This window comes from Condylura cristata, unplaced genomic scaffold (genome assembly GCF_000260355.1).
Source record: "Condylura cristata isolate star-nosed mole 26May11 unplaced genomic scaffold, ConCri1.0 scaffold00021, whole genome shotgun sequence".
NCBI classification, from domain to species: Eukaryota; Metazoa; Chordata; class Mammalia; order Eulipotyphla; family Talpidae; genus Condylura; species Condylura cristata.
The window spans coordinates 5,842,830-5,862,714 of NW_004567122.1; the positions used below are offsets into that span (position 1 = coordinate 5,842,830).

Genomic DNA, 19,885 nt, shown 5'->3' on the forward strand with positions numbered 1-19,885 from the left:
AAAGCATTCTCTTCACCTGCCCCATGGCTGAAACTCCGTCTTCAAAATAATCCCGCGAAAAAGCGTGACGTCATCGAGCCGAGCCCGCAGCAGATCAGGACCCAACACTTACCCCGCCCACCATCGCCCGGCCAGAAGGTCCCGTCTTCCAACAGCCAATCAAATTATTCATTGGTTACGTTCTTCGACGCTCCGCCCCTCAGGCCGGCCGCTGCCTGTGACGTAAGCGACGGCCGCACCACCTCCGGGCCGTTTCTCGAGTCGCCTCGGAGGAAGCTGTCGCTCGTCCTGTGACGCTGAAACAACCACGCGTGTAAGGAGCAGGAGACGGAAAAGCTGAAGGAGACAGTGTGTGGCCCCGTGTTTCGGGAACTGGACGGAGTAAGTCACGAGTCGACTGCAGGGTCCTTCCGGTTGGGTAAAGTCTAAATTCCTGTCAGTTCTTTTTCGTGCACTCCCTTCTCTCACCCCGCCCCCTCTCACGACCCCCTCGAGTCGCTCGGCGCGTTTTGTGTGCGCATGCGCGAGGGTTCCTCCCGCGCCTCTCCTGGTTCTCGTTCTCGCCAGAGCGGGGCGCTACGAGTCAGGACTCGGAGACCGGGAGCCGCCTCCCGGGCGGTGTCGGTGCGGAAGGACGGGGCCCGAGACGGAAATTGCACCGCAGCCTGGGGTTGCACCTTAGTGGGCCCCCGAATAGCGAATGTGAGGTCTTCTATTTTTAAATTGAGGCATTATCTTTTGCAGGACTCTAGACCGTGTTGTCAAAGAGTTGGAAATCCGGTAACGGAAAGGAGCTAACGAATAATAAGGTTTATTTAAATCAATGTGTGGCGAGTGCGTTAATTTATCTACTTAGGAAAATAAGAAGCAGGTAACTGGGAGAAGCGTCTTGGTGGCCAGGTACGGAAGCGAGATGTCGTTTATCCTGGGCCGTGATTCACTGAATACAGGTTTATAAGGCAAATAAGATGACAGGACTTTTCCAGTGCAGAGCACAGCAGCAAGGAAGCGTTCGGGCGCCGGATACCGTTGAATAGTCAATCAACTGTCAGTAAAACAGCTGATTTTACAGTGGTTCGTAGCTTTGTTGGTGCACCACTTCTTTTATAAAGATAAAAGCCGCGGCTGAGCCGCCTAGGAAAATGCATGCACATGTTATAATGTTTTACATGCAATTTTTCTTAGGAAAAATCGCGACTTTCAGATGGTCAAGGAGAAAAAAAAAAGCTGGGTGTTTTGCATGGCTCAGTATCTTTGCCTTTCGTTGTCCCTGAGCTAGTTTATAGTGGTACGGTAGAAACTGGAGAAACCCCAAGGAGAGTCGTCATTTTATATTTTTAGAAGAGTCATGCTCCCTTTATGCTTAAAATCCACCTTTTATTTTTAAAAAAATTTATTTATTTATGCATACAGAACTGGGGTACAAGCCAGAGGTACAGTGGCTGTGAGGGAATTCACCAGAGACAGAATGGGGAGCAGAACAGGCAGATGGATGAAGTACACTTGAGGGCAGCAGCGGGCCAGACAGGAGAGGTTTTGCAGCCAGGTTCAGCAGGCCATGTGGGTCACCTCCAGAGTTGGGGATTGGACTCGCAGTGAAGCCAGCTGTGCAGTGCTGCATTCCAAATCCCTGTGCCACCAGGGAGGGCCCTAAAATTCATGTTTTAACAATTTTGCTCACTTGCAAAATAAAACCCACATAAAACTCTGGCCACTAGGTTAAAGACTTCCTAAACCAGAAATAGAATGTGTGGTAGACAGGCCGCAGTAGTTCTGCTAAAAGGTGGGCCAGAATTTCCCTCCTTCTTTAACTTTGGTGGAGTCAAACTTAATGGTTGAACTTTTCTAAAAAAGAAATTGGAAGAAATCATCTAGTGGGATTATGTGATTTAGACAATGTATATAAAGTAACTAGCCTGGTTATACAGTAACTTGTATTCTTTGTTTAAGGAACATGCCTAGAAGCCAGTTAGATGTCACTTGAGGGTTTTTTGTTGTTGTTGTTGTTTGTTTGTTTGTTTTAAAGATTTATTTATTTGTGCGTACAGAACTGGGGTACAGGCCAGAGGCTCAGGGGCGGTGAGAGGCTTCACCAGAGATAGAGAGGGGAACAGAACAGGCAGATGGCCGAAGTACACTGCTAAGGGGAGCAGCGGGCGGGTCAGGAGAGGTCTGCCTCGCCATGTGGTCACCTCCGGGGCAGGCGGGGATCGAACTCATGTGGAAGTGGCTTTAGTTTCTCAGTGCAGTGCTTTAACCCACTGCGCCACCAGGGAGGGCCAACAACTGTCAAACTTTTATGCCCCATCCTCCAGCTTCTGGACCTGTGATGCCACCATCCTAACGTTTCTACTCTTAACCTCCATCAAGAGCATGTTGAGACGGTAGACTTTGAGGATCAAGACTGTAAAAGTATTGCCAATCCAATTTACTGGGATTTTTTTTTTTTTTCAAAATGACAAAATACAAATATGTGTTATGCACACTAAGCAAGTATATGACCATCTCCAAGCTACAAAAGTGACCTCTAGAAGGAATGAAGGCTGGCTTCTGGGGCTGAGACCTGTGCTGTTCTGATTGCTAGGACGATTGGGACTTTTCTGTGTTTATACGTATTCTGTCCACATCTTCTTCAGAGGGCGATTTGGACAAGGAAGGGAATTAGAGAGCTGACCATCTGCCCTTTATAATTTATAATTGCTTCCTAAGGGAAGGTTAGCAGTAGACCCTGTTGCAGTTATAATGCTAGCCAACATTTGTTCTTTTTTCTGTAATTCCACCCTGTTAACAAAAAAGTTAAAATGCTCAACAATTTATAGATGCTTTTAAGTACAGTAGTTAACCATTTAACAGATGTTGCACTGCTGATCAAGCTAAAGTTCCATCCCTGAAAGAGTTTATATTTTAGTGGGTAGACAGGAAAAAAAAAAAAAAAGATTGTCATTCCAGGTGGGGATCAAAGGATCTGAGAATAGAAAACATTGACTGAAAAGGGCTGTTGTAACTGGGTGGAAGAGACCACCTTCTCCAGATGCTAAGTTCAGTGGAGACCTGAGTCCACAAAGTAGTGATTCCTAGATGTGGCAGGGGAATAAAGGGAGCGACCAGAGCAGAGACCTGGGGGTGGGGATGGCATGAGTATTTTGGAAGAGCAGGTGTGTGGTGGCTGGAGTAGGCCTACTCTAGAGAATTGTAAGGCATGAGGTTAGATATCCCCGGCTGGGTGGGATTGGGATAGTAAGGATTTGGGGTTTTATTTTGTGATAAGAAAGCTGTGGAGGTTTTTTGTATGAAACTGACATGCTGTCGTTTATCAGTTTAACTGACTGAGGTCGCTATCTGGAGAACTGTTGGTAATAAGAGCAAAAAGCGAGTGATAGTAGGCAGGAAGCTCTTGTAGTAGTTGAGGCAGAAAACACAATGATAAGCAGCTTGAGTTAGGTGGTGAGATGTCAAAATGAGATGTCAAATTTTGTATATTGTAAAGGTATATGTGGTAGTGATTTGACTGTCCGGTGTGAAGGAAGGAATCAAGGGTGGTTTCAGCAATTCTGTCTTCTCAGCAGCTTTGTAATGGTTTTCTGAGATGGGGAGAACTGGATAAATTTGAGGGCTCAGTTTTTGCCATTTTACATTTAAGGTCTCTTAGATGAACAAGCAAATGTCAGATGACAGTTGAATATTGGAATGGGCAGCTATTAGGAAAAATCAGGGCTGGCTTTTAATACAGAAGCATAAAGCCAAGGAGTTTGAAGCCAGAGTCATTCCAAGGCTGAGTAGGCCAGTTAGGGAGCCCAGCAGTGAAGGCAGAGTGGGAGGACCCAGAAAAGGACCAGACCCTTCTGGAAACCTGAAAAAGTTTTCCAACAGGGAGTTCTCAGCAGCAAGTGCTGCTGAGGGACCAGGTGTGTCAACAGTGGCATCTCTGTAGTGTCACTACCCAGGGTGGCAGGAAAGCCTGGCAGGAGGGGTAGAAGGAGAAAGTGAAGAGTGAGCCCAGCACTACTCAGAAAGCTGATGGTTTTTCTCATGATGAATGTTTCATGTTGTGCATTATGCTTGCTGGCAACATCCAAATATTTCATTACTCACAAGCTTTCAAATTTGGTACTTGGGCTAATCAGCTTAATCTAAGCCTGTTCTAAAAATGTCAAAGTATCTCTGGACCAGATTATACTTAGTTGAAGCTTTGCAATGTGACATGCTACCTTCTTACTGGATTCCACCCAAACCATACATATTGCATTCTGCACATTACTAGTGGGCTTACTGTATACTGTGTTCAAAAAGAGAATACAAGGCAGAGAAACAGGGACATGTATTTCCTCCTCTGGATTTATGCAAATGCACCATTTAACCCAGATCTGCTGCTTTTCTTTTTATCACCTCCCCATCACCAGAGAGGGCCACTAGTCTCTGTAGTCATTCTGGCAGGGAGACAGCTGCCATTCTCCCCGGTTTCTGTATAATTTGACCAGACTGACCAGTTTCTAGGAAAAGCATGTGATGGCAAACTGAGGCAAGCCTAGTGCTAAGCCAAGCTGGATGTTCTGGAGTATTAACATCCCAGACCCATGTGTTCACTTTTGTATTAGTGTCCTTAGGGATTAAAGTGACAGTTCATTTCACTTGCTCACTGACAATCTGAGAATGCATTAAGGAAACAAACAAGCACTGCATATTAATGTTGGATAGTGGTAGTACAATGGATAAAAAATTGTTACATAGCAGTTAGATAAAAAGGCCTTACGTGAGAGACCAGTTTATATATAAACCCTGGTGACATAATTGCAGATTTTAATACTGTACTAGTACAACTAAATTACTGTACTAGTACATCTAAATATGACAGCTTATCAAGATTAACAACTCCCTTCAACTGCTTTAAGTATCTGCCTTTCCCCCCTCTTTTTGTAGAAATGGAAACAGAAAATGGGAATCAAGAAAAGGCAATGGAAGAGGAAAGCACTGAAAAGAAAAAAGAAGTAGAGAAAAAGAAACGGTCTCGGGTTAAACAAGTGCTTGCAGATATTGCAAAACAAGTGGACTTCTGGTTTGGAGATGCAAACCTCCACAAGGACAGATTTCTTCGGGAACAAATAGAAAAATCTAGAGATGGATGTAAGTTTGAGTCTGTGTTAGTGGAATCCACTTTTGCACAGGTTGCCTTAACTTAGTGCTGCTGTTGTGGAAGTATAACAGTGCACCAGCAATTAGATCTGTTAGTTTTTATCTTTGCCTTTAAGTAGCACTATATACTTAACACTCTTATATATATACCAGGTCATTTGAATGACCAACTTAAAAATGTTAGATATGCTGAAGCCTTTGAGTTTGAGGCACATTACTGAAGCAAATCCCCACCCCCAAAAAATCTTTTGTTTCAAGGTGGAAATGTGTGAACTAAATAAAACCTGTCAAATTTTTGATCCTACCTGCAAATGGTAACCAGATTAAATTAAATGCATTACCGTAGTTTAGCTTTCATTTATACTTAAATTTGCTCTTTACTTTCATTAGATGTTGATATATCACTTCTCGTGTCTTTTAATAAGATGAAGAAATTAACTACTGATGGGAAATTAATAGCCAGGGCACTGAAAAGTTCAGCTGTTGTAGAGGTAAGAAATACAACTTTTTATCCTTGTTTACTTCACTGAAGGTACATTACTGTACTAATAACCTTGTGTGCCATTCTTAAAAGCTGGATTTAGAAGGCACCAGAATCAGGAGGAAAAAGCCGCTAGGTGAAAGACCAAAAGATGAGGATGAGCGGACAGTGTATGTGGTAAGATATTATTCGGCGCTGTCACAGCTCTCAAGAAGGACAGAAACATTTTCACATTCAGGTTAAAATTTATTGACCTAAGTAAGAATACTATAATACCAAAAGTACTTCTATTTTGTTTTAGGAATTACTTCCCAAAAATGTCAATCACAGCTGGATTGAAAGAGTTTTTGGGAAATGTGGCAATGTCGTTTATGTAAGTATACCACACTATAAGTCAACAGGAGATCCAAAGGGATTTGCCTTTGTGGAGTTTGAAACAAAGGAACAAGCAGCAAAAGCTATTGAGGTGGGTCCAGAACCTAAAACTTGGGGAAAATAAAAAGCAAAGGAAATTAGCAGGTAGTATAAATAGTAATATGTTTTGCATTCATTTCAGTTTCTTAACAACCCACCCGAAGAAGCACCTAGAAAACCTGGTATATTTCCTAAGACAGTGAAAAATAAGCCTATTCCTGCCCTCAGGGTGGCAGGTGAGTAGTTACTTGTGATAGTAATAAAATAGACATTTTTCAGTTTAAGTGAGAGCTCATAGTAGTATTGTTGTAGAAGAAAAGAAAAAGAAGAAGAAGAAGAAAGGCCGGGTGAAGAAGGAGGACAACGTCCAGACCAAAGAGCCGGCTGTGGACACGAGCACGGAGAACGTCTGTAAGATGAAAAGAACAAGGACCGCGTCAGAGGGCTCCGAGGTAGAGATGACTGAACCGCAGAAGCCGCCCTCCAAGAAAAAGAAAAAACGGGAAAAAGCCGAAGCATCTGGCTTACCTCCAGTCAAAGCAGGGAAGAGGAAGAGAAGTACTTGTGAAGACACAGAAGGCCTAGTTCCCAGAGCAAAAGTAAAGAAAATGGCTCAGAAAGACAGCATTAAACAAGAAACGTCAGAAGTGTGTAAAGAAAACAAAGGTACCACTGTAGTTAATGTGGGGACCGGGGGACTCTTAAAGTTTGTTTCCTCACTTACAGCTGTTTGTTTTCAAGATTTAGAAGTGTCTACTGAAGAGGAAAAAGAAACTGGAGATAATAAAGATGGATCCCTCTTAAAAACGAAAAGGAAGCATAAGAAAAAACACAAAGAGAGACATAAAATGGGAGAAGAGGTCATACCTCTGAGGGTGATATCCAAGTAAGCTGCGCCACCGCTCCTTCCCGCGGCTGTTGGCACACTCCATCACCATTGCTAAAGTGCAATTCCAACTTGTATTTTACAGAGTTGCATATTAGCAACAGTAGTGGCCCGTGGCCAGTAACTGCCAGCGCAGATAAAACACGGGTGAGGGTTAAAAAGGAACCACCACACTAAAACATGGAAGCACTTATTTTTAATCGCGGCACAGCAAGTGCCTCCATGTTAAAGTGGTGGGTGTTCCTGAACAGACTTAAAAACACGGCTTAAATAGCCCCGAGATTTGCAGTTGAGGGTGAAGCCTTGGAAACTGGTGAAAATGTAACAGCAAGACTTACCATCACTAAAACATGGAAGCACTTACTTTTCTAGCTTCAAAGCAAGTACATCCACGTTTAAGTGGTGGGGAGTCCAGTCTGAAATGACCTTGGGATCATGAACACCCTTCAAGCTGTAGTCAAGGTTAGGAAAATCTCAGCTCAAGTAGTGTGCAAGTTCGGAGACACCTCCACTGAAACATGGAAGCACTTACTTTTGCTTTACACAGCAGGTACCCCCATGTTAAAGCAAAGGGGCTCTCCTTCGCCTCTAAAAACCAATGTTAGACCCAGAGTTGTAATTTGGATTCACTTCTACTAAAACATGGAAGCACTTACTATTTAAAGTCACAGAAAGCACTTCCACGTTAAAGTTAAAGGGAACCCAGCCCCTCGGAGCTGAGAGCCAAACCCAGAGAAAACAAGTCAACATACCTTTTGGAGAGAAGTTAGTCTTAACCTTCCTGGCTTAGTTCCCAGGAGTTCTGTTTTCCACTAGAAGGTTAAAATGCAAAGACTGCTGGCACTTCTATTTATACTGTTCTTAACTCTTGAATTCCTTTTGCCTTTTTATCTCAGAGAATCATTACAAGAGCCTTTTGTTATTTTAATGTATCAGCTCTCTGGGAAGGTATGATCCTGGGTGGGTCTGGATACTTTTTTTTCTTTTTTTGAAGTATACAAATGTCAATGTTAACAGCTAAAACCATTACCACAAAATATCCTCCTTTTTAAAAAAAATCCCCTATCTGCCTGTTTGATGGCAGAGATTAGGGTAACAATGCGTGCTCCTGTGGAGCTTGAGAGGCATTGTGTTTCTATCTGGAGGAGCTCTCTCTGTTTGAAGAAACATCTACATGTTAAATGTATGTAAATAAATAAATTGCTTCCATGGGGTGTTTTTTTTCTTCTTGGAAATTCCTTTTGATTCAAGTAAAGTCTAAGGAATGTTATCTCTCAAATTGGAAGCAGTTTAACAAATCTTTCCATTTTAATCTCTTATTTCCCTCACCCTAGAGATGATTGTTGCAGTAAAGTTACTAGTTAATTATCTAATTCAAAATGCCAAATGTTTGAAATATACTCCAGAGTTGCATTGGCAAATTTAAAACATTTAATCTGAATGTTGGGGCTGTGATAACACACCTTTACTAGTTACTAGCTTGGTGCACGTAAGACTCAGAAAATAACTTGAGTGTACATTCTACGAAAGAAGTAGAAAGACAGCAGACTTTGAGAAGTAGTGGTCTCTAATCACGGCCACTGTATTTGGTCGTTTACTTTCAGTCTTCCTTTACTAAAGTTTTAAAAGTAGTTTTGGTTTTTCTTTTTTCCACTGTAGGACTGAATGGATGGACTTGAAAAAAGAGTATTTAGCACTGCAAAAAGCCAGCATGGCTTCTTTAAAAAAAACAATATCCCAAATAAAATTGGCATCAGAAACGGAAACAGACCGTGGAGTACCTACTGAGTCTGAAATGAAACATGAACAAAGTAAAGACCACTTTGATAGTATTTAGCATTGTGTTTGGCGTTCTCTTGTACCTGTATACTAAACTGCCACTTGTGAGTTGTGAGATAAACTTTAACAAATATTTAATTATGCTGTAGTCATTAGAACAATTAACGACTTGATGTGATTATTTAAAGGGCTAACTTTAAAGTGTTATTTTTGATCATGTGTTTCCTCTACAGTCTCTATTATTAAACAGGCTTAGTAATGAGTGCCTGTTTTCTCTGAGGAGGTTAGTACAGATGGAGACTAATTTCTCACCTTTAATCTCATTCCATAGTAAGAACAAACTACGAATTTTCACACTTGAAACAGTATATATAGCGTATGCACTTATCTTCCTTTATTTTACTTACTTATTTTTTAATTGTTACTTGGTTCAGGGAAAGGGGCCCTTTTTTTTTGTATGTGTTTGCATGTCCTAACAATAGCAGTTTACATTTTGATTAATAAAATATTTTTAACTCAGGATAATCTGCACTGAACAAACTAGTATGACATACAGTGCTATGCCTTAAATACTTTACTTCTCTTACAATTAAATTTTAAATTAAGTATTTAAGTGTGCTTAAGAAATCGTTGTCATCATGTGACAGGGCAACCCGATTGTAATTGTAGCAGTTACTCTAGAATGGTCCTCCTGAGTGTTAAACATTAAATGTAAGAGGTTTATTTCTGGAATTTCCCTTTCAAATCAATAGCAAATAAAGAGGAGCTCCCCCCCCAGAAGATGAGTGCTGCTGGACCACAGTTTGTGAGTGGGGTGATTGTGAAGATCATTAGCACTGAGCCTCTGCCTGGCAGGAAGCTTGTCAAGGTAATGCTTTTGTGCCCCCAGAGCACGGGGTCCTTTCTCTCGCCCCTTAAAAACTCCCTGTGTGAAAATGTTTTGAAATGGAAAATGAAGAAAATCAGTTAGAACCTGTTCTTCTTGGTAAACTCTGTGCAGCGTTTTGATGCCACAATAACTCTTAGCTTGTCTTGAAGAAAATCTAAAGACTGATATTTTCTTACTCGATCAGATTTGGATTGAACACAGTTCAAGAATCCTTATGTAGGAAAACCCCTATATATTTTTATTGGTGCCGCTCATGGCTGTGTGGTTGAGTAAGAAACTGCTGTTGTCCTCCTTGTAGTTAAAGGAGTAAATATGGAAACTCATTTTAGGGGACTTTTTTTCTGTTACTGGAGAAAAAGAATTTAGGAAAATACTTAGTGCCAAAACGTTAAGAAAAGATCTAATCAACATATAGTGTTGGTCTGAAGTTATATCAATAGTGTGATCATGTTGTCTGCTGTTGGAACAAAGCAAACTGGTCATTTGCTTTATTAGAATTCTTATATTCATATTCCTAAAGTCCGTGACCTGAAAAGCAGCTTGTTTGGGAACACAAAAGGCGATAGCCATATTTTTTCACTTGCCGGCCCTTAGTTTATTTTTGTGTATTTCAGTGCAGAACATCTTGAAGAAGTAACCCTTTATTCATAATAATTTTTTATTAGTTTTGTTTTTTTCAGTCCCTGATGATTTTTAAATGAAGCAATTGCAGAAAGCCAAAAGTTTGAAAAGCTACAAATATTTTACATGCTTGTGGAAATTATCCATATTCCCTGAAACTTGTATCAGAAATTGTATGGTGTCCTTCCGCTGTCTTTTCCGTACATTCTCACACTGACAGCACTCAGTACTGTTTTTGTTTGTCCAGAGATGCACTCATACTAGTCACAGTTTTTAACTCACATAAAAACTGAGGTTGCTCATTGTAAACATCTGCATCATTGCATTCTGGAAATGCAGCCTTAGCCTAAAAGCCAACAACTCACTAACATTTAAATTTAGATTCTCTTTCTGATAGTGATCGGGATTTGGTGAATCCCAAATTGGCACTACCAGCTTATATCATAGGGTGTAGTAGCAATGTTGTGTTTCTGATAAGAAAGCTAAAATATTGAGGGAATAAATAAGAATGTATTCGCCTCAGGCAGATTACAGAAGGTTTCATAGAAAAAGTTCCCAGCGTTTGATATTTGGAATGACTAGCATACAGTTAACTGTATTTTCAAAGTTTTTAATATCTAAGTACTTCTTTCATTTATGATCATGAAAATATTAAAAGATTATGTTATCAGCAAGTAACTTACATTTTGCTGGAACAGAAATTGAGCCTGTTGAAAGTCACCACTGTCTGTGACTTGCCCGTGTGATTATCACGCTAATTTTTCACTCTAGGAAGGGTCTTAATCCAGATTAACCTGACATTATGATGGATATTTAGTAGATATCTCTTGAATTGTGGTCATCTAATCTGTCTGATAAATGCAAAATTAGCTAGCTCTGAATAAGTTCAAATTTCAACACCTTGATGCTGATAATCTTTCTTGCTTTATGTCTGAATTTGAGACTAATTACAAGATATAGAGAATGAATTGCTGAGTATATTTCCTAGTTCTGTGTGTGTGTGTGTGTGTGTGTGTGTGTGTGTGTGTGTGTGTGTGAAATTTGCAAGCACTTAATTAATAAGCTGTCTGCTAAATTGGGATGCTTTAAAAATCAGTCCCTGGCTTCTCTGGATTCAGGTTTTTTGCCATTCTTATTTTTAACTAATACACTTTTATTATACTATAATGAAATAATATTCCCATTTACTGTTCAACTCTTTCTGTTACTCAGAGTTGGAACATGGACATTTAAAGCTAACCTAAATTACTTAAGGCTTGAAATTTGGGAGAGAGACTAAAAGAAGGAGCTCACTAAAATGCTCTTGTTCAGTTAGGAATCTACAGTTATTTCTTTACCTTTATGAATGGGAGTTGATGAATTAAGAATTAGTGTAACATTCCTGCATAATTGCATTGTATACTCTTGTAAAACCTGCTGTGAAAAAAAAGTTAGGAATGCAGGAATCTTGTTAATTTGACCTCACAGCAGGCATTACAGGTAAAACTTTTCCTTGCTGAGTGAGCACAACTTGTTTAGAAGAGGTTGCTTTAGTTTTTTTATCAGAAAGTTTAAGCTCTTGAGCTATTTTCTTGGAGAACCAAGAATTTTTGTAGGTTCTCTGAAACTCGTTTTTTTCATGAGTAGATGTAAAAGCTTGAACTTTTTTTAAACATAATTTTAACACATAAGTGGTGTGTGTACAGGTAAGTGGAAACACCTCCCACAATCTGTTGGGTATTTTTGTTTTTTCCTTCTTACTAGGAGCACACTTGGAACCCCTCTGCCTGAGTTAGGGGACATGGAAGTATTAGAAATTCTGTTCTACAATCTGTTCTCCTTATGCAGTATTCCCATTCCAGTTAAGATGATTGAATGCAAATAAGTAAATTATTACTAGAATCGATGTTACATTGTTTTCCAGTTTTGTCAAAGTCAATTTTAAGAGCATTTGTGTTGTGTTTAAAGAAATGCTTGCTGCAGAATTGTCTCTCATTTTAAGTTGAATGTGCTTGTTTATATAATGCATTCTACCACAGCCATTGAAATAATTCTAGAATTATTAAATATTTTTATTAATTTGAAGTCTTTCAAACTCTGACGCAGGATACATTGGCTGCCATCTCAGAAGTTGTTTATGTCGACTTGTTAGAAGGAGATACAGAATGCCATGTTAGATTTAAAACTTCTGAAGATGCTCAAGCGATAATAAATGCCTGCACGGAAATTAAAAAGAAACACTGCTGGGAATTACAGATCCTCTCTGGTAAAACTTTGTAGAAATTTTATTTAATACTTAATTGTGGGGCAATTGTATTATAAGTTGAGTTCAGAGCTAGCATTTTTTTCTACTTGCATATGCACGCAGTGGCATTAAATAAGGAGACAGCCACTGTTCTATTACTGAAATAATGCCTTCAATATGTGTCTCTTTTTAAGGTGATCATGAACAGAGGTATTGGCAGAAGATTTTGGTAGATAGGCAGGCCAAGCTTAATCAGCCGCGGGAAAAGAAGAGAGGCACTGAAAAGGTAATCGGTTCTTAGTTGTTTTACATCTTTTTTTTTTTTTTTTCATTTCGGTATTTCGGTTGCCTAAACTTTTTTTGAGTTCGTTGTCTTCTGAAAGTCAGCAATGTGTAGCCCTAAAATAACGGCAGTTTTGCTCTGTGCAACAAAAACTGGCATGACATCCAGCTGCATTTCAGCCTGAGGGAATAATAATTTCTCTAGATTTGGAATATGTGAGTTACTTTCCCCCACAAGGGATTCACACTTAATTTAAAGGGCTCATCCCTCCCTTTGTTTTAATAAGGTAAGACAAGTGAAACATAAAAAACTTTGATTTCTGGCTTCTGTGTCTTGTAGTTTAGTGGTAAGTGTTCGTTTAAAGATTGTATTCATGGTAAAAACAGATGTATTTTGCTTATAGTTTTTGAAGGTTAAGACCTCCACAAATAGGATCAGTAGACTTTCTGCACAATATTCTTGGTAGCAGTGATAAACGTCATTCCTTTTTCCCTGGAATAGTCAGCAAGTGACATAAGCAAGCTTCAATAAATAAAATCATTTGAAGCAAGTCCTTCTCAGTGTTTTATTTTACATGTTCCTGAGTAATTTCAGTTATTATGTTGTCAGTGAGCTGTTAGGTTTATTCATTAAAACATTTTATAATGATAGAACAAAGTAGGAGCCGTGATTAAGGTTATTATTACCAAAATGTTAAAATGCCTATTATAGAAGCCAAGAAAAATCCAAGATGATCTTTTTATGACTGGTTAGCAGTTAAAAAGCCAAACTCCCTAAAATCTAGGTTTGCTCAATTTGGGGTTATACTTACGATTTTTTTTTTTTAAGCTTAAAAGCTTGAAAGACATTTATTTTTCACCAACCTTATTTTCTTAGGCATCATTAGAATCTAAGATGATGATGGTGGGAGGTTGCCTACTGGTCTTTTGTGAATTCTGTTACCCTGAATGCTGGTGGAATTTGCTCAGATGGGGAGGTCTTCTTCCTTCCTCAGGGCTTTCATATCTATGAGGTGTTAACTTCAAGGTCTGTTTGAGATTATTTAAATGTTAAAATTGTTAATCCAGATCTCACAACTGAAATGGAATCACTTTGTTGTGTAATACTATTCTAATTGCTTTGACATTTCTTTTAAGTTGTATATATTTATTAAAGAATTACTAGATTTATTTTTCAGACTGAGCCTATCTCTGTAAATTTTATTTGAGGCAAGAAAATAAACATTGACTGGGAAATTTGTAAGTTGAGTTTGTTCAGCCATTGCAGTGGAGAGTTTGTGATCTCATTTCCCTGTTGCTGTGTCTTGAGGCTTTTCATTAGTGAGGCTTTTTTGTTAAGGACAGATAGCTGAGACTGGGTGTCCTAACTGAAGCTTGTAGGCTCATCTGAAATGAGCCAAGGAGTGTAGACTCAGAAGTTTTTGCTTGTGAATTTATTTGAAACTTTTTTGAATTGCATTAAAGAATGTTTGTGTTAACTGCTGCTCTAGGAATTGGGGCCGCAGCCGTGAGCAGTAAAGTTACCTGCTTTCATGAAACTTGCAGATAGGCAGTAAAGGTCTGGTGACCACAAGTATGACGGGGGATCTTGGGGCTGAGGGGTGACTGTGCAGCAGAAGAGCTTGCTCACTGGTTCCCGGTGAAGGTGGCTTCAGACCTTGGGGAAGTGAGCAAGCCACCCAGGAGGTTTAGAAAGTTTCCAGGCTGAGGCAGCATCAAGCTCTCTGGCTTTGGGAAACTGTTGCCCCACAGAGCTGATACAGGTGGGGTACAGGCAGCACCTTAGAATGGGAAGTAGCATTTGCAGAAATATCAACAGCATAGAATAGTTTTCGAATATGAAACCCAGCATTTCTATGCACTTGTTCCATAATTAAGTGAAAAGAAAACACTGGTTTAAAAAAAAAGAAAAATTCTGATTCTTAATTTTCATGTTAGGATATTGGGGACAATTTGCTAAACCCTAGTCAGTTTTTACCCTCCACCCCCCCCCAAAAAAGGTAATAGAAAATGTTTTTTTGGCACACCACATGTTCACATACACAAAATCAAGTATGAGAAAGTGAGTGGCTTCTCAGAAGACCGGGAAGGTCAGCCAAAGGGGGTCTCACTTTTACCTGCTAGACCACATCCTCCTTCCACTTTGTCTTGAGCATTTAAAGTATTTCTGAGATTTCTATTGTTTTTATCAAAATGGTCCTTTCTCTACAAATTATGTATGGACTTAACTAGCTCTTCAGGAGGTAATAGCAGGGTAGATAAAACTTGTGGGCAGCGATGGATATGCCCAGGTTTGAAGCGTTTACACTCACATCTCACCCACCCACCTCACTAATGCTTTGAGTTTGAGCTAAAATGACTCTTACAGTGAGTGACCCAGTGACTGACTGTGCGTCACCAAACACTTTAAAGACGTTGTAATGTATAGAATCTGTAGTTTTAAGAGAATTAAGATTTTTGTATACTTCAAGCATTTATTTTTTAATGTGGTAATTTTTTTGAGTTAAGGTAGCATTGATTTATAGCACTGGATATAATTCAGATTGAAAAGATTATACTTGTTCAAATGCATGTTACCCACCCACACACACACACACACACACACACCACACTATACCACACACACACACACACACACACAGTCTATTGGGCTTCCTTGCCACCCACCCTCTCTCCCCCAAATGAGATGGTTTAAATTGTTCTATCAAAGAAAGCTTTTATACATTTAAAATAGTTATCTGTGTTCCACATAAAAATATTAATGTATCATGTTAAGGCTATAATAAGTAGTATTAATAACAAATCACTAATTGTGGTGCTTAAATTTTCATATTTGTAAGAATTTATAAATCTTTATGCAGCACTGAGTTCAAAATATGCTGTCTCATTCAAATAATACAATTAATTTTTAAGCTTTTAAAAGATAGGCTAATAAGCAAGAGGAGGAAAAGAGGCACCTACATAGTCACAAGTGGGTATAAGGGGTACATAAATTCTTAAATCGCAGTTTTAAGGGTCACATGTTTCAAGTGTCTTGGTTTAAATTAGTATTATTTCAGTTATAAAATGTGATTTCCAATGTCATGACAGTAATCAAGCACACAGTAATACAGAATTGACAGGCTACTAAACCCTTCTAAAAAGAGCATGGAGTGACTACTTTCAATGGAAAACTTTTAAATGCTCTGTAACTAAAGTGGAACACTGTAGGTAATTCGAAGACCGAATGTCTCTTTTTCACTCACTCTTAATGTAGACGGTGTCTTTTTAATCGATTGGACCTACAGTTATCATTTTATTTGTCTCCCTTTTAAAGAACTTTTATTCAGGCTGTGACATTTTCCAGGATTTTCTTTCTTTTTTTTCTTTATGTATCCACTATATTCCAATTTCTCTTCTGTTTCTTTACAGTTAATCATGAAAGCTGAAAGGATTAGACTTATGAAGACTCAGCAAGCAAGTCAACACATTCGATTTTCAGAGTATGAATGAAAGAGTGGTTTTCCTCTTCCCAGCTCTCTGGCAGCTCTTAGGAAATCATTTTTGTTATGGTAGTAATGCAAAATGAATGTTTGCCTAAAAGCGACAATTAAAAGAAATTCCTTCCTTCATTTGTAAATAAGGCTTTTTTTCCCCTAGAGACACTGAACCTTCCTTGGTGGAAAGTATACACATCACCCTCAAAGTAGACTAGTAAATAAATGTTTTGGAGCACTATGAATACAGCATTTGTGAAGATTAATATTACATCAATCCATAGTTTAGAACAAATTTTAGCAGTAGACTCGTAACTGTATACAACTATAGAGGTAGGTAGCTTTTTCCATTTTCAATATCTTGAAAATTTTTTATGTGGATTTACACCTATAGGTATGTATAATACTTCATTCTGTTTACTGCAGTTTTTCTAGCCCATCGTCCATTGAACTGATCATGATGAAAATGTTAACATAAAATACTGAGTTTTTTTTTCATAAGTGAAGTTAAAATATTTTATTTTGGTCTGAAAAATACAGTGTTTCTGATGTAAGGCCTTCCTAGGGCCTGCACAGCTTCTGCTTTGAGCAGAATATCAAGAGAGGACTCCCGACAACCATGGGTTTCATTTCCTTGGGCTACAGACCCACTCCTAGTTCCATCAGCTTGGTCCAGAAGTGGAGACCTATCCTGACTGCCCCTCGCATGCATCGTGGGAGGCCTGCAGTCAATACTCTCTTCCCTCCAGAATTTGTGGGGTTTGATTATTTAATTGCTTGGAGTGACATCAGCTTACTACCATCAAAAGTAGTGTGGCAAATTGCTACTGATTCATTCCATTCTTTTTCTCCATGAAGGAAAATTAACTGTATACAGTCATGGAGGAAAAGAAAGAGCTAGAAGTATTTACCCCTAGTAAGTATGACTTGATAAGAGTGCTTACAGGCAGATAAAAGTTCCAGTGACTTAGGCTTCAGCGAGTACTGTGTTATGGTGACTTTAGAGAGGTTATCAAGAAAAATTTGAGAAGTTCTCTCCTTGGCAGTTTTTTATAATACCTAAATACTCCAATAAAGGTTTGAGTAGCTGCTGCGATAGCCCTTGTGAGACTTGAGTGAAGCAGATGGAGACATTCCCTCTCTGGCAGAGTTTATATTTCATCACTATGTACAAACAAGAGAAAGTAAATTGTGCCTTTTAGTAGGTAAGTCCTGAAGACAAAAAGAAGAAGAAGAAGAATATATGCAACCATTCTTTTATTTTTTTCTTGAATTCATTTATTTAAAGGACTATTTAGTACCTGTTAGCATTAGGCGCTGATACTAGAGATGTTGCAAATACAGTGTGTGAAGTTCCCATCCTTGAGGAATTTATCACCTTGAGAGAGACAGATAAATTAGTCAAATTTCTGATGTTCTTTCAAGTACCTTGTGAACCTTTGATCATTTGAGTAAGTAGGTTGCTTTCTTTGTCCAACACTTAGCAGGTAGTAATTCCTTAAATATTTGTTTAATTGAGTTATGTTATTTGCTTCAGGATATTCCCTGAGGGCAGATGTTATCATTGCTTGCCTGAAGGGTTTTTTGGGAAGCTGCTGATTCTGGGTCCACAGGGCTCTTTTTAAGGCCTATTACTTAACTATGCCATGTCAGTGGAATTTGCTTTTGAACTACAAAACTAATTTAAGTCAGGTGAATTTCTGGCATGGGAATTGCTGTTGTAAAGATACATCTTTTATCTAGTGTGTCCAAAATAGTCCAAGAATGCTATACAGATTTTTACTGTCAACAGCATATTTTAAGGATATCTGATTGCTTTTTATTAGTCCTAAACTATCTTTTACATATCACCTAATCCATTTTCTTCACAATTGCTGAGCTGAGTGGTAGGGAATGTGTCTTGTTCTTACCTATGTGTGCATATCCTGATGATGGACTCAAGAGATGAATATCTTCGTACATGCCTATATAAGGTTTTTAAATCCTCACGAAATTACTTAGTTATTTTTATAGTATGGATTTTTTTATACGTGGGTGTCCTATGCAATTAACATATGAACATTGTTTTAAATTTTAACAACAACCACTTGTCTTTCAATCTGTTTATGGTAGATTACTGTATAGATAGTTGACATTTTACAGAACCCTATCTTTTCATCTGCTTTTTAGAGAAAATGATCTCCCAGTCTGGGACCTGTGAATCCTGTCTGTAGGTCACTTCTTATTCTCTGATGTCAGGAAGACTAAGGTGAGAAGGCTCTTTTCTTGAGTTAACATGAGTCTTTTGTTCACACCAACTATGGTTTAATTAAAGTAATGCCTGCGTTTAAATAGTAAATCCCACATTTCATTTTGTAAATGCCTTAGAAAGCTTACTACACAGAATAGCATTTAGAATGAACAATTAGGAAGGAGTCTGATGAGGAAAGAGTCAACACTTGTATTTATTCCTTAGATACTGCACAAATCAAGCTACTGTGTGTAGCTACACACACTGCACTCAGGCCATAATCCAGTGCGGAAGGATCTTTAACTCTTCACATTTAACACTTGAGACCAAAACTTGCAGTCACTGGAGGAAATAACATGAGAATATGCTTTTAAATCATCACCAGGCTTCCCTGTCTGTGGTGCTCTTAACCAGTCCAGGCTCAAGAAAAAAGCACGGTTTCTTCATCATCACATGCTTGCTGCTCCATGTGGCTTCTTCAGGCATATGTGGATGAGATACCTGTAGGGAGGTGACTATGGCAGTGTTTATACTGTATTAAAGTCCCTTTTTGTTAAAGTTTTATATGTTTTGTCTTGATGCGGCGGATGGCAGAACCCACTTAGAGCAGGCAGGTTTGGGGTTTCATGGTGCCCCTCTCCCTGTCCCGTAGCAGAATAGTTTAAATTACTTGAATATGGCTGACATATTTCAGTGGGGCACCACTGACTTGGAGGAACGGCCAGAACCAACGACAGCATTTATACTACTAGCTTATATGACTCACAGTTAATGCAAGAAATCAGCTGAAAATAGCAAGAAGTTTGCATTCTGTAGAAAAAGTTCAGCAGATTGCAAGGAAATAAAGCTAATTTCCATCGTGAAATCATTTGATAAGCCTCCTATTTTCTCACCTTTTAACTTGGAGTAGATGTGGATTTATATTTCTGTATTTGCCTAGTGGTATAAGGAAGTAAAAATGGCATGGATCTAGGGAGATTATGTTCCATACTTGAAGAACTTTACATGGAATTATTTACTTAGCAACCTTTCAAACACATCTGCATAATCCTTAACTTAAAGTAGTTATGTACAAAATGTAGATGGATACTGTGAATTCACTAGTGAACTCATTATGGAGCTGATAAATTAGATTTGAACCAAATGGGTATGACCAAGTAAGGTACATTTTATAGTACTTTACCTGAAGTATTATAAAACCCAGAGTTTCTGTTGCAGTATAAATCTTAGCTCACGAACTAAGGTGTGCAAGAAATACAACTTAATTTTCCAGTATTCAGCTTGCTTTCTGTTTGAAGCCATCTCAGAAGTTCCTTAATGCAGTCAGTGGAGCTCTCCCCTTTCTCTTACAGTTGAGTCAGAATTTGGAGGCTCATGCAGTGCCATCTTCGAGGGCCATTGTTTCAAGTCACCAGTCTCAGAAGCCACTGTTTCCGTTAGCCCCAAGTCAGAAATTCACTCCAGGTGGTAGGT

General features: G+C 39.0%; 1 protein-coding gene across 4 annotated transcripts; it reads left to right on the forward strand.

Moving 5' to 3' along the window:
* The first annotated feature begins 232 nt into the window (after nt 1-232).
* On the forward strand, nt 233-16,324 carry LARP7 (La ribonucleoprotein domain family, member 7). Of its 4 annotated transcripts, none has more exons than XM_012728022.1 (13): nt 233-418; nt 4,918-5,121; nt 5,521-5,621; nt 5,705-5,788; nt 5,913-6,077; nt 6,168-6,261; nt 6,338-6,691; nt 6,767-6,911; nt 8,571-8,722; nt 9,443-9,558; nt 12,286-12,445; nt 12,619-12,710; nt 16,118-16,324. In XM_012728022.1, the coding sequence occupies exons 2-13, from the start codon at nt 4,920-4,922 to the stop codon at nt 16,196-16,198; spliced, it is 1,746 nt and encodes a 581-aa protein (XP_012583476.1). In that variant the 5' UTR covers nt 233-418; nt 4,918-4,919; the 3' UTR covers nt 16,199-16,324. The 4 variants fall into 4 exon arrangements, with proteins under 4 accessions (XP_012583476.1, XP_004686672.1, XP_012583475.1 ...); XM_004686615.2 differs by having other exon boundaries at nt 233-381; XM_012728021.1 differs by lacking the exon at nt 233-418 and adding an exon at nt 587-702.
* Nucleotides 16,325-19,885: the final 3,561 nt, after the last annotated feature.

What these genes read in the sequence shown, in the direction of transcription:
- LARP7 (XM_012728022.1), top strand. Translation starts at nt 4,920, where the DNA reads ATGGAAACAGAAAATGGGAATCAAGAAAAGGCAATGGAAGAGGAAAGC. An exon ending in AGAAAAATCTAGAGATGGAT is followed by an intron (nt 5,122 to 5,520) that starts GTAAGTTTGAGT and finishes TACTTTCATTAG; the next exon opens with ATGTTGATATATCACTTCTC. An exon ending in ATGAGCGGACAGTGTATGTG is followed by an intron (nt 5,789 to 5,912) that starts GTAAGATATTAT and finishes ATTTTGTTTTAG; the next exon opens with GAATTACTTCCCAAAAATGT.